This window comes from Mesoplodon bidens, assembly GCF_964165515.1.
Source record: "Mesoplodon bidens genome assembly, chromosome: X".
NCBI classification, from domain to species: domain Eukaryota; kingdom Metazoa; phylum Chordata; class Mammalia; order Artiodactyla; family Ziphiidae; genus Mesoplodon; species Mesoplodon bidens.
In genome coordinates this window covers 94,404,455-94,418,695 of record NC_138163.1, presented here as the reverse complement: position 1 = coordinate 94,418,695, position 14,241 = coordinate 94,404,455, and the positions used below count along the sequence as shown (strand labels likewise).

Here is a 14,241-nt window from a genome sequence, read left to right as displayed (position 1 = left end):
AGTGAGCTTGGAAGCAGACCCATCAGCCCCAGTCAAGTCTTCAGAGACTACAGTCCTGCCCTACAGCTTGATCACAGCTTCATGAGAGACCCTGAACCAGAACCACCAGTCAAGCCACTCTGAGATTCCTGGCCCTCAAAAACTATTTGTTGTTTAAGCTGTCTTTACATTCAGTTTTAAGCTACTAAATTTTGGGCTCATTTGTTATGCAGCAATAGATAATGAATACACTTCCCCATCAGACTTGAATAGCACTGAGAGTTGGGCCCAGGCCAGACTGTGAGCCCAATGCTCCATTACCCCCTTGGGGGATGGGTCCAGGCCAGGTTTCTCTCTTTTTAGCTCAGCTCGACACACATTGCTTGACACAGAAGAGATGTTCAATTAAATGTGTTGTATGAATGAATTAATGACTGATTTAGATCTTCCCTCTAATACTTCTTTCCTTCCCTCTACCCGCCCCTGCCCCCCTCCCCCGGCCCCCAACACACCTCCAGGGAAGCATGCCCAGGTTTATGGCAGGGCCAGATCACAGAGGTTAGAGCAGAACGATTTCTTCTCTGATAAGCTTTCTTTCATTCATTCATTCATTCAACAATTTCTGCCAAATACCTCTTTGGCTTTAGGAAGGAAACTAACATGTACTTAGCAGCTACCATGTACTACGTGCTTTCAGATATACTACCTAGCTGAACTGAACCTTCCAAACAGCTCTAAAAAGAAGGTCTTATCTCCATTTTATTGATCATGTTTCAGTGGGGTTAAACAGTTTGCCCAAGGTCACATAGCTCGGAAATAGCAAAACTGGGATTTGCAGCTGATCAGTTATGCTGACACACCACAAGCCTAGAGTGAACTCCTACCACTATCACTGCCGGTTACATACCCACCCTTTCCTGCTTTTGCTGATGCAATGCCTATGCAAGCAACACCCTCCCGACTATCTCTAACTTGCTAACTCTTAACTGTCTGCTAAGGCCCAGGTCCAGTGCTGTTTCCTCAAAGAAGCCTGCCTGGTTCTCCCAGAAGAAAGTTTCCTCTCCCTCCTCTGGGTTCCCATGGTACTATATGTGATCCCTTCTCATGGCTCTGAGCACATTCTTTCAGGAGACAGTCCTGTGCACATGTGTCTGCTATTTCCTACTGGCTTGGGGAGATCCTTGAGGAAAAGAACCCTGGCCGGTTCATCTGTCTCCCACATGGCGCCCAGCACAGAGCCTGGTCCATGGGACCATGGTATAAGGGAAACCTTTGGAACCAGTCAGAGCTGAGTTCCAATCCAGTTTGGAAGTCACTTCACCTCTCAGGGCCACAGAGCCTCAGTGTCCTCCCGTGTAAAACCAGGATAACAACACCGGTCTGGAAGGTCATTATGAGGCATATACAGCACCTGGTAAAGAGTAGGAGCTCATCACCTGTTAGGCCTTTATCTGATAGTGGCTCACGTTCCAAAGAGGGAGAACTTTAATTTTCTTACGTGTTCTAGACACCCAGATTTTTAACTTGCTTGTTTAAACGATATAATTTTTCTCTTGCCAATCCTTTCTCATTATTCTCACAGTCCCTACGTAGATGGTAGCTATTCGTTGTTATCAAAAGCTTGTTGGGCAACTTCTTTCGGTTTGAAGTATAGGTAAAAAGTCGTAGGAGTAGCCAGAGCACAGGGATGGGGAGGAAAGGCCCTTTTCAGGGATGCTGACCTGTTTGGAGAAGGAGTCCTCAAGCTCTGTGATGTCATTAGAAAACTCTCCAGATGTGGTGACGGAGCTTCCCCCACCATCGATGCCCCCTCCACAGGAGCCTCCATATGGGAGCCCCCGTTCAAGCCGGTGGCTCCGGGCACCAGCCATGGCACCCTCGTCCAGCGAGGCAGGCTTGCCCTCGAAGTACGCGGGGTTCTGTGCCTTCTCATATTCCTCAAAGGAGAACTGCATCCGCATGTTGGAAAGGATGATGCGGCGGGACATGCGGCTCTCTGAAGCTGAGCTGCGGAGCCGCTCAAAGTTCTTGTTCATGCGGTACTGGCGGAAGGCCGTCTGGATGGTCCTGGCAGCCCTGCGGCTCAGGAAGGAGCCCCCATACTTCCTCTCCAGCATTTCCACCTGGCAGGGGAGGGTGGAGGGGAACAAGGTCAGAAACTCACTACAGCCTCCTCATCTCCCTGGGCCTCAACCACACCACCGCCCGAGTCACAGCTAACTGCTTACAGCTGCCTGGATGCGCCAGGCTGGGCTCTCAGTGTCGTGTTCTCACTTTAATCTCAGATAGCACATGTCACACGGGACTGAACTGTGGTTTTTTTTTTTTTTTTTTTTTTTTTTGCGGTACGCGGGCCTCTCACTGCTGCGGCCTCTCCTGCTGCGGAGCACAGGCTCCGGACGCGCAGGCCCAGGGGCCATGGCTCACGGGCCCAGCTGCTCCGCGGCATGTGGGATCCCCCCGGACCGGGGCACGAACCCGTGTCCCCTGCATCGGCAGGCAGACTCTCAACCACTGCGCCACCAGGGAAGCCCCTCTTTTTTTATTTACAAGAAGTAGATGTTCAGTATTTTAAAATAAGAAAAGAAAAAAAAACACAGAGAAGCCAAAAAAGGAAAGAAAGGAAGACATAAATTGAAAGCAAGAAGGAGAAAGAGAGAGGAAGAGAGGGAGGGAAGAAAGGAAGGAAAAAAGGAAAGGAGGAAGGAAGGAAGGAAAATTGAAAGAGAGAGGAAGAAAGGGGGCGGACAGGGGGAGAGGGAGGGAGCGAGGAAGGAAGGAAGGGAGGAAGGAAGGGAGGGAGGAAGGGAGGAAGGGAGGGAGGGAGGGAGAGAAGAAGGAAGGGAGGAAGGAAGGGAGGAAGGAAGGGAGGGAGGGAGGGAGGAAGGAAGGGAGGAAGGAAGGGAGGAAGGAAGGGAGGGAGGAAGTTTGGTTCACCTAAATCCCAACACCTGGGCATAACCACAATTACATTTTGGGATATGTCCTTCCAGTTTTTTTCTTTTGTACACAGTATTTTGTGTCCCCCTTTTAGCTAAACAATACCTTGTGTGATACATGTGATATTTTGTAACACACTGTTCTGAACTTGTCAACTTATGTGTGTGCTTCTCCCCTTACACTGAGATTTCTGAGGACTACGTCCAGGTGTTTCATCTTTACATCTCCAGTGCCCAGCATGGAGCTCACTCAATGTTTTCTGAATACAAGAAATACAAGACTCAGTGGATGGATGGTGAATGGGTCAGTGAGGCCCTAGTAGGGTGAAGGGTTCTGGAGCCAGTCTTCCCCTGTTCTAGTCTCACTATCCCTCTCTGGACACCACCTTCGAGTGCCACATTCCAATCCCTCCCTTGGTCCTCTCACACCCCCACCCCCACCCCCACTCCCACTCCCACTCCCGGCCAGAGCCATCTCGTCGGCACCTTCTTGTCCTGCAGGTCCGTGGAGAGTTCATAGCTGTCGGACAGGGCCTTGGAGCGCTTTATCTCCTCTTCTTCCTGCTTCCTCAGGGCAACACTGGCTGGCTGGAGGCGAGCCCGCTGAGCCCAGGGAAGGCCCACCCCAGCAGGGGGGCCCCCCATGTGGCTGCTGGTGGGGGGCAGCTGGCTCAGCCGGTAGGGGGGTTGGCTCCCGGGACTATCAACCGCTGTGCTCAGGTCACTGCCTGGGGCATCACCCTCCACACTGTGGGGATGAGATAAGATGAGCCAGGATGTGGGAACAGGAGACAGGCCTGCTGGGCCAGACTGAGAGTGGGTGGACCAGATCCCTTCCCACAACCCCATCCTCCCCAGCGTCCTCACAGATACAAGGACCCCGATACTTAAAGGCCAGAGGGGAGTCCTACCCCCCAAGTTGTCTCCTCACCGCCCTCACAGTCCTGTCCTCGCCCCTTCAGCCCTGTCCCCTCACAGCTCCATCCTCCTAGACTCCTTTCCCTCCAGCCAGGTCTTCTCACAGTCTTGGCCCCAGTCCTACTCTACTCTCACAGCCTGGTCCCCTCGTGGCCATGTCCCCTCACAGACTTATCCTCAGACCAGTTTCCTCCCACTCCTGTCCCCTCAAGTTCCTTTTTCTAATCATCTCAGCCCCTAACAGCTCCATCCCCAAACCCTTCTTCCCCCGAGGGACCAATTCCCTTGTATCTCCACACCCACAGACCTCTTCCCCTCACAGCTTTGTCCCCAAGAGGAGATGAGACAAGACGAGACATGCATCCCTCCCAGCCCTATCCCCAGCACCATCCCAGACCAGCCCTGTCCCCAAGCCTGAGGCCCACTCCCACATCCTGCACATCGAGGCTCTCCCCTGCTCGCCCAGCCCTGCCCCCTACAGCCCTGCCTCTGCCCTCAGAGGCCTGGACTCCGGGCTTGGCCAGTTCCCAGGGTTCCCTGGCCGCCAGGACACGGGCTCAGTGACAGTGGGAGGCACCTCCCATCCAGCATCCTCACAGGTAAAGAGCTGCCCTGCGGGGCAACTTCCTTGTTCTCCTCATGGCCTCCTCTGTTCAGCTGGGGGAGGGGGACAAGGGTCTCAAGGCTGAAGAATGGTAGGAGCTGGGCACTGGGTCTTGCCCGCCCTGGTTACCCGGAGCTGTTGTTCTGCCACACCTGCTCCCACGGTGCCATGGCAACCAGGCTGCCAGGGAACTCAGGTGGCGACAGAGCCCAGGCGCCCTGAGCCCGGCAGGCACGGTGAGCAGCCGCAGAGACAGGAACACTGGAGGGGGGTGGGAGGGGGCGACAGGCGGGGGGGAGGCGTGGAGGGGGTTGTGGGGAGAATGGATGTGGCTGAGGCCGGCAGGCACGGGGGTGAGGGGGCTCTTGGCTGGCGAAAGGGTTAAGGGGCCATTCCCCAGCCCCCTACTTGCGGAGTCCCAGGGCGCAGAACCAGAACGGGGCCAAGCTGTGGTGGGTGGAGGGGGGTTCCCTACCGTTTCAGGAGCTTGAGCTACAACGGGCCTGCCAACCTGGCAGAGAAGAGCATTTTGGTCTGGGGGCTGGGTGCGGTGGGTTACAGCGTTGGCGCTGGCTCTGTCCTGGTGGGGGCTCCCGCCCACCGCTCACCCTCTACCCTCCCAAGTGTTAATCTGCTACACTGTCAGGAGCAGGGCGGAAACAGACTGAGGGGCTGCCCTGCCCAGATGCTCTCTCCTTCTGGTCCTCTGGGGCCTGTGAAGTCCCCCTTCAGGGGTCAGACCCAGCCCAGCGCCCCCCAGGCATCTAAGATGCTCCTCTTCGCCCCTTCAGGACTGCAGGATCCTGCCCACCAACCTCTCAAACCTCTCCCCTCCCAGCACATGGCTCCCAGCTTTGATCAACTGTCTCCTTTGTTCACGAACCATCCATGGTTCCCACTGCCCACAAGAGACAGCCCAAGTTCATTATTGTGGCATTTGAGGCTTCTCCAAGATACAGTAGCTAATGTTTAGTAAGGCACTGTTCTTACCACTTCACATTTAATAACTTGTTTACTCTTCGAAACAACCCTACGAGGTAGGTATTGTTATTCGTCTTCATTTTACACATAAAGAAACTGAGGCCCAGAGAGGCTAGTAACGTATCTGTGGTCACACAGCTATTAATGATAGAGCCAGGATTCAAATCCAGGCAGTCTGACGCCAGAGCTCACAGTCTTAAACATTAAGCCATACAGCAGGGTTGGCTGCCAGCCCCCCACCCCGTGAACCCTTCCCTCCAGCCAGCCCAAATCCTGTTTCTCCCCAATACTCCTCTCCTTTCCACTTCCCAAACTGCTCATACAGTACCTTCTACCTGGAATGCCATACCTATCACCTTCTGCCATCTTCAATCTGAGAACCCCCCCCACACACCCTACTGCCATCAAGATTCAGGTCATATGACACCACTAAGAAGCCCTCCTGAAGCCCACCTCTAGCCAGAAATGATTGCTGATCCTGTTCAGGGCTCCCACACACAGCACATGTCTGTCCTTCTTTTTATGGAGCAGGTTAGCTTTGGCAAAGCGTGACAGCTATTTGTGTTCCTGACTCCCAGAATCCCAGCACAGGAAGAGAATTTGGTAATCTCTCCGCTAGCACAGAGCACAAGGCCTGGAACAGAGTAGGTGCTCAGTGAAAGCTTCTGGAGGGAGGAAGTCAGTGAATGAGCTCTGGCGGCTGCGCCTGAACTTTGACCTCAGCCTCCAGTCTCCTCTTCCCAATCCGTTCTCCATCCTGTGGCCAGAGAGAGCTTTCCAAAGTAGATAGCTGACCGTTTTGCTCCCCCACTAAAACCCTTCCATGGCTTCTCATAACTCATTCAACAAACAACAAACATGTAGAGAGCCCTCTCTACATGCCAGGCACAGTGCTAGGTGCTGGAAATACAATCGTGAACAAGACGTGTAAGATTTGTTCCCTCATGGAAGTGACACTCTAGTGGGAGAAGACGACTATAAATATATACTATCATTTTAGGTAGAGAGAAGTGCTAGGAAGGAAAATACAGCAGGGTGATTAAAGGTGCTGTTTTAGATGCGGTGGTCAGGGAAGGGCTTTTTGAATAAATGGCATATAATCAGAGCCCTGATGGAAGTGAGGGAGTGAGCTGTGTGGTTATCTGACACAAGAGCAGTCCAGACAGAGGGTAGAGCCAGTGCAAAAGGCCCTGAGATAGAACTGTGCTTGGCATGTTTGAGGAACAGCCAGGAGGCCAGTGAAGCTGGAGCAGAGTAAACGAGGGGAGAGTGATAGAAGATAAGATCAGAAAGGTAATTGGGGCCAAATTGTGAAGGGCACTGAGCCCACGAGAAAGACTTTGGCTTTTGCTCTCATTGAGATGAGCAGAGGAGGGGCGTGATCTACTTAGGTTTTACAGGAATCATCATCCATAGGATAACCTCCAGCTTCCTTACCATAGTTGTGGATGGTTCTCCTGACTGGACCTCTGCCGCATATACCCTCTGCCCCTTTACCCCAACCTGGCTACCTCCTGCTCACCCTTCAACGTTTAGCTCGGGTGTTCCCTTCCATGCCTGCCTGAGCCCTTCACACAGGATTGCTTACAGGCCCCTCCTCTGTGCTGCCATAGGGCCCTAGAGTCACCTCTATCCCTAGGGCAAGGGCATTAGTTGGCTCATTGAAGCCTTACAGTTTACTGAGGCAGGCACCATTAGCCCCATTTTATAGATGAGGACACTGAGGCAAGAGGTGATGTAAACTTGCTCAAGGTCACACAACTATTAAGTGAGAGTGTCAGGATGCAAACCCAGGGCCTAGGCTGTCTTCTCATGCCATCTTGTTGCCTATCTCCACTTCTAGCCCCATGCTGCCCCTGGCTCTCTACCCTTTGGCAGTTCTCTTCTCCCTTCTGTTTTGGTTGCAAAGGTAATAGTGGCAGGGAGGTCAGGCTGTCAACACAGCCCCCCCAGAAAGGACAGAGCTTGAGGGCATCATACATACTGCTAAAGAAATGGGACCTGGGGACGTGGGATCCCTTAACTCAGAGCTCCCAAACACTCAGCGCACTTACAGCGCACCTTCCCTGCAACAGGCGCTTTCTGCACATTATTTTAACTGCGTGGCAAATGCTGATCACATGGAAAAATCTCTCTTCTCTTTCTTACATCTCACATAGACTCATATTCATTCTCTCTCTCTCTCTGTCTCTGTCTCTGTCTCTCTCTCTCACACACACACACACACACACACACACAGAACATGTTGTGCAATAAGAAGCTGGGCAGACCTAGGTTCAGGTCCTGACAGCCATTTATCCGCTGTGTGAGCCTGGGTGTGTCCCTTTACCTCTATGCACCTCAGCTTCTCATCCTCGTGGAGCTCAAAATGCAATTCCCTCTTTGGATTCCTGCATTTCAGAAAGGTCCTGGGAGATCTACCTCTCCGGGGCTCCTCCCAGCTGGGAGCAGGAGCAAAGAAAACACACACGTGCGCACACGTGCACCCATGTGTGCTGTCTGCTGGGCTATTCTGTGAGGGAAACTGGGGAGCATCCTCTGCAGCGGGGGGAATAAATCACGTTACACAACTAACCACAGTATAAAGCTGAAAGTTCTCAGGGCTGAGGAACGGAGGAAGTGCTAGGAGAGCTCAGGAGAGATTCCTCCTGCTGAGGTGGGGGCAGGGGTGCTGAGCGGAATAAAAATAAACTCGCACTTACAGCGCACCTTCCCTGTGTCAGGCATTTTCTGCACATTATTTTAACTGCATGGCAAGTGTGAAGAAGAATTAGGATTCCGATTTTGCAGGTGAGGAGAAGGCTCTGAGGGGGAAAGTGACGCCAAAGGCCTCAGGACTAGCAAGTGGCAGAACAGGGATTCAAAGCCCAGAGCCTGTGCTAGTTCCCCTGCTGCCTCGAAGGCTTCATGGGGCAGTGGGGGTGGGGTGGGGGAGCTATTGAATAGGGCCTTGCCTAGGAGGAGTTGGTAGAGAGAAGGAGTGAGGGACCTTGTGAGCCAAGGCATTACGATAGGAAGAAGCGGGGCAGAACGGGCAGTAGGGATTTGGGGTGGCCTGCCCATGGCCGGGGCACTGACCCACTCCGGCTGCTGCTATTAATGGGAGGTCTCTCTCTCTCTCCTTCCCTTTATTGGCACCGACCGGAGCCAGGCAGCCAGCAGGGGATGGGATCAGGATGCAGTTGCCATGGAAATGAATGGGGGCTGTTGCTATGGATACCATAAGATGAGGGCAAGAGGAAGCTAGGGATGCTGAGGACTATCCCCATGACAACTTGGGCTGAAAGCGGGGCGGGGTGGGGGGGACCGGAAGTGAGAGATAAGAAAACAAGACAAGGAGGTCAGCACACCTAGATGAGGCCAGGGGCATTGGGCTCTGGAGGAAGACTGGGCAAGGAGACCAGACCCAGCGGGGGGTGGGGGCAGAGGGGCAGAGGGGCTCCAGTCACCTCCCTCTCCCCCGACAGCTTTTCAACAAGCTGTTTCTGCTGCCCAATCCCAGCGCCACAGAGACTCCAAACCTGAGGCCAGCCCGGCTTGGCACAGGGACTGGCAGGGGAAGAGGAAGCCATCGGAGGGGCTGATTGGGTACCCAGCGGGCAAACATAGGCTTGGGAGCACACAGATCAGGGTTTGAATCCTGGCTCTGCTTCCTTTGCAGCCCTAAATATAATAGTTGTCATTTACTGAGGACCTACTTTTAGCTAGGCTCAGCAACTCCGCAAGGTCTGGGTTGCTTCCCTTGAAGGGGATAACACAGATGAAGAAACTGAGGTACAGAGAGATGAAGTAATTTGCCCAAAGTCTCAATGCTCAGCAGTGGTGGTGCCAGGAGTCGAATCATCGCTCATGCCTGTACCCACCAGCCCAGCACTGAGCAGCCCCTCTGAGGCCGAGTCCTTGCATTCTCCAGCTCCCTGTGCCTTCCCACAGTGGCACACAGAGGGCCAGAAGCTGAGTAAATATTTGTGGCGTGTGTGAGTGAGGAAGCGATCCAGCAGGAAGCAGGAAAGACTGAGGTTAGATGGAAGAAGTGCCTGACTTTGACAGCAATGACTCACTGGTTTGGCTGGCCAAAAGTAGACGATCCACAGAACTGGGATGGACTTTTCGAACCATCTAATTCCACAGATTCAAATTAAGGCTCAAAAAGTCTCAGTGACTTGCTTGCTCAGGGTCACACAGGACGAGAACCCCAATCCTCTATCTTCCAGGCCAGCGTAACTTTTTAGCTGAATCCGTCCAGTCCCCCCCCCGCCCCCCCCCGGCACCTTTAAGCTCCTAGATGTTGGTAGCAGCAGGCTCCTTGCACTTTGTAGGCAAGGCAAGCTGATCCACAGCACCATGCCTGTGCCCAGGCTCTTACTTTCTTCTCCCCAGGATGTCCTCCCTCTCTCCTCTACCTGCAGCCTTTGTCGGTCTGGCTGAGCTTTTCTGAATCTTGTGGCACCCTGAGCCAGCCAGCCCTCCTGGGAAGTTGGTTCTGGCTCACTCCCACCCCCCACAGAACCTGACAGGGTCAGTTATCCCCCCTCTATGTTTTGTGCACACTCATGTCACAGGCCGTCCTTATCACCGGCTAACTTGAGATTCTCTCTTCAAGTGTCCATTCCCTACACTACTCCCGTTTCCCATGGACAGTGGCCTGGTATAATTCACCTCTGTGGACCCTCCCTATGCCCAGGCCAGGGCCCAGCAGCCACCTTGGCCCCCTAAGACCACAGGTGGCAGTCATGTGTGTCTGTGTGACCATCCTGTCTGACAACTGTCACCCTAAAAGCCACAGCACCACATGCTCAAAAGCCACTGACACACATTCTTGTGATTATCTCCACCGGGGCACATGCAGAGAGACTGCCAGGCACAGAAAGTTGCCACCTCACACACTCAGAATCCCTCACGCCCAGCCTCACACAATCACATTCCCTCAGATACACAACAGTGCCTCTCACTCTTCTCTCACCTGCCAGCCTCACGCACACCTGTGCACAGGCACACACGTTCCCCTCACAACAGATAGAAACCTTCCCCTTTCCCATAGCACAGGCCCTCAGCCAATTCAGTTGCCTACACAGGAGTCTACACCCCCATGGCTCCCGCAATGGCTATCTGACCTTTAGTTGAGCCCCTGTGCCCCCTAACTTCCTTCTATCTCCAATCAAATGAAGGGTAGAATGGTCTCCCCCTCCACAGCCACAGGTCACCTAGACTCACACGCCCAGCTTGAACAGAGCAATGTATGTATCATTCCCCAACACAACCCCTGGGGCTCTCCACCAGGTTTTGGTCCATGCTATCTCTGACTCCTTAATGCCTCACCTCTCAAACCATCTATTCAAACGCTTCCCAGCCGTCTACTCTTGCCCCTCTTCCTCCAGCAATCCTTGGACACCACCACTCCCAGCCCATCTTGACATCTCCCTACTCTTTGGGCCAGGAACATATTTTGCTCATTACTGAAGCCATATCTGCTCAATCACTTCTGCCTTTCACACCCTGCCTACTTGCCCAAAGGAATTCTCATCTCCCCTGAGAGACGGAGAACTTATGGAGAACATAGCCACTGTCTTACTTTCGGTCCCTCCCCGTATTTAGCTTGAAACCTTGTACACAGTAGGTGTTTGAGCAATGCCTTCTGGAAGAGTAAATAAAGGAGAGAGGAAGAGAGAGGGAGGGAAGAAGGGAGGGGAGAAATAAATGAGAATTTGAATGAGTGAGTGAGTAGCTGAGTTGAGTGCCTAAGTGAGTCAAGCAACGAGTGAAGAGTGAGGCGAGCCTCTGGAAAACTACCAGGGCATGTGATGGGGATGCTGAAGGGAGGGGGGAAACAAAGGAGAGGAGGGACTCTCACCTGGGCCTTAATCAAAACAAGAGCCGCCAATCAGTGCACACTTGGCAACTGTGCACTAGACCCTATGCTGAGCTCTCTGTGCTTTTTCTTGCTAATCTTCATGACAACGCAGAGAGGTAGATCTATTCTCACTGTACTCGGGAAGAAAATGAAGCTCAAGGAGAAGAAAATACTTGTTCAAGGTTATACAGAGAGTAAGTGGCAGAACCATAAGGTAAACTCAGATTTGTCTAATGCCAAAAAAAAAAAAAAAAGGCTCAGAAAGGGAAAGCAGGGGTATGAGCCCACCTGGGAGTCTCCTGGCTTTGCTCCTAACACAGACTCACCATGGAAGGTGTGGGTTCTACAGCGCATAGAGGACACCTTCTGCTTTCCTGCCAACAGCCTCTGGGGATTCTTAGAACTAGCTTTTGGCAGGTGCAGGAAATATAGGGTTATTGCATCTGGGGGGCAGTGGCTTTCCCTCAGACTCAGAGATCCCTAAAGCTGTAGAATCAGAACCTTGAAAGTACAGAATCAAGGACTATTAACATCACAGAATGTTAAAATCACACCATCAGAATTTTTTCTAAATGGCAGAATCATGAAATCTTAAAACCACAGTATTGTCGAATCCCCAAATCACAGCATCATAGAAAGAGAAACCACAGAATTGGATGGAATGTGTCACTGAATTATCCTCTCTTAAAGTCATGTAATCATAGTTTCTTAAAATTGTACCATCTCAGATTCACAGAATGTCAGAGCTGGAGGAGCCCTTGGAGATCCTCTGGTCCAACCTCCCTCCTCCTTTTACACACGGGGAAACTGGGTAGCAGGGAGGCCAAGCAACGTGTCCAAGTTGGCCAGCTCGCACCACCTCAGGCGGAAGAAGGCGCTAGGCTTGCCCATGGTGAGAGCGCCACACCGTTCATTCATTTATTGAGTGCCTTCCGGGTGTTGACAATAAAATCAAACCCTACTCTCTCTCCCAGCCCGTTCCCAGCCCTGGATAGGAAAGAAGGTAAGACCCTGGTGGGGATGGGGAGAGGGAAGTGGGGTGGGGTGGAACATACATCAGACAGAGAGAAGAGATCAGCTTTTATTGATGGAAATTCTTTTGTACACAGCGACACGCACTCTGAAAGGCCTTTTCCTCCTGATCGTATTTACAGAGCGCTATGGGAGTGGCAGGGGGCACGGGACAAGGCCTCCAAGCAGTAGAAGAGATGGCAGCAATGGCCACAGCGAGGGAATGAGCAGGCTGGGTCCCGACCCCGTCTGGTCCTCTAAGCCCTAGGCACCCTGCATCTCTGTTTGTGCTCACAGAGAACAGAGGTAGGTCCTTGGGATGTCATTTGGAGACCTCTCCAGGAGTGGCAGGCTCCAGGGTGCCTGGGAAGTGGGGTGCGGGTACGGGAGGGTCCAGGTTTCAAGCTCCAAGCTCCAAGCTCTGCTGCTCCCACATTTTAGTCAGACCTAGGGCTCCAGCCTTTATAATTTGGGGGCTGGAGTCCAGGGGAGACAGCAGGGAGGGTGGGAATTCCAAGAAGGGGGTGGGTGAGGACGGGGCACGATGCCTGCCCATCTGGTTCCTGAAGCAGGGACGGGGTCCCATGGGGGATCGAGGGGGCAGGGCGCAGGGGGCTGGTTAAGGCTTTTGCTTCTGCATAGAAAATGACCCTTGTCCTCTCAGTTACCGAGAGGAGGGACTACTGCACTCGGAGGCCGGACAGCAGAACTGATGAGCGTCTTCCTCTTCCTCTTCCTCAGTCTCCTCCTCCTCCTCCTCTTCCCTGGGGCCAGGAAGGGCAGGGTAGAGGCCACAGGCGGCGGGTGACAGAGAGAGGCAGAGGCATTAGTTTGCAGAGCAGGGGAGACACAAGAAGGGCTGGAACCAGGGAGGTGGGGCTAGGATGGGGGTTGGAATGGGGAGGCCAGTGTGACCAATGGGGCCATATCCATCTCAGTCTCCAAGGAGCCTGTTGCTGGTCCCCCTCCTGGAATGGCCCTCCCCCACACTCAGGCTGGGCTCAGGCTTAAGGTTACACCCAGAGTATGTAAACTCCCTTTCTGACCTGACAGGTGCCCAACCTTAATTTTAACATAAATAGTAGCAACCAGCTTTCTGCTGGCATTTTGCATGCGTCATCTCATTTAACCCCTGCAACAACTGTGCAACATTTTAAAGATGAGGGAATTGAAGCTCAGAGAGGTTAGATATCTGCCCAAGGTCACACAGCTGGGTGAGCGGTAGTCAGGATTTAAACCTGGAAGTTCTTGGAGCTCCAAGTCTCAGACTCTTCCCAGCAGGTCCTTTGGGTGAACTTGGTACTATTTCTAGAAATCCACTGTGCCCTTGAAGGACAAAGATTTGTATTTCCTGAAGGCTTCAGGGTCGGGAATGTAGGAGATGCTTAGAAATGGAGCGTGGAAAGTCCACAGCTTTGGAAGCAAACAGACCTGGGTTCCACGGCCAGCTCTACAAGTGCTTCTAGGCTGCGGCTCCAGGCATGTTAGTTAATGCCCCTCTTGGAGCTTCAGTTTCCTCATCTGTAAAACTGAGGCTTATGATGCCAACCCCACAGGGTTGTTGAAAGGACTGGAATACATGTCAAGTGCCTGGCAAACAAGAGTGATGGGAACATGGTGGTGGTTATTGTTAACTGTTCATGAACTGAACCTAATTACCAAGGTGGCCGTTTGCACCCACACAGAAGCGCCACAGCGGCGGGGAGGAAACATTGCAGGAACAAGCACCTGTTCCTCGGGTCCTGCGGAGCAGTACCAGGGGCCAGTCTGCATGTGGCAGTCACTGGAGCTGGACTACATTTTCATGGGGTGGATGGACAGGCAGGAGGGCTGGGGCGGGACCAGGTGTCTTGGGAGTGAAAAGGCTGATCTTCTAGGGGTTTCCAAAGAAACAGTCTCAGCCCACTCCCAGACCCCCTTGGCTCAGGAGATATAGGAAATATGGAATCCAGGATACT

General features: G+C 52.9%; 1 protein-coding gene across 8 annotated transcripts in view; it reads right to left on the bottom strand.

The window, feature by feature from the left end:
• The window catches only part of IQSEC2 (IQ motif and Sec7 domain ArfGEF 2), a 76,362-nt gene that overhangs the window by 16,125 nt on the left and 45,996 nt on the right, over nucleotides 1-14,241 (bottom strand). For 6 of the 8 annotated variants that reach the window (XM_081222454.1, XM_081222455.1, XM_081222450.1 and 3 more), the window contains 2 exons: nucleotides 3,405-3,666; nucleotides 1,701-2,102 (listed from right to left, as the gene is read on the bottom strand). In XM_081222454.1, coding sequence (XP_081078580.1) covers nucleotides 1,701-2,102; nucleotides 3,405-3,666 — 664 coding nt within the window. Of the gene's footprint in view, nucleotides 1-1,700; nucleotides 2,103-3,404; nucleotides 3,667-12,339; nucleotides 13,048-14,241 lie in introns of those variants that run through there. The other 2 variants (XM_081222457.1, XM_081222453.1) reach the window with 1 other exon arrangement.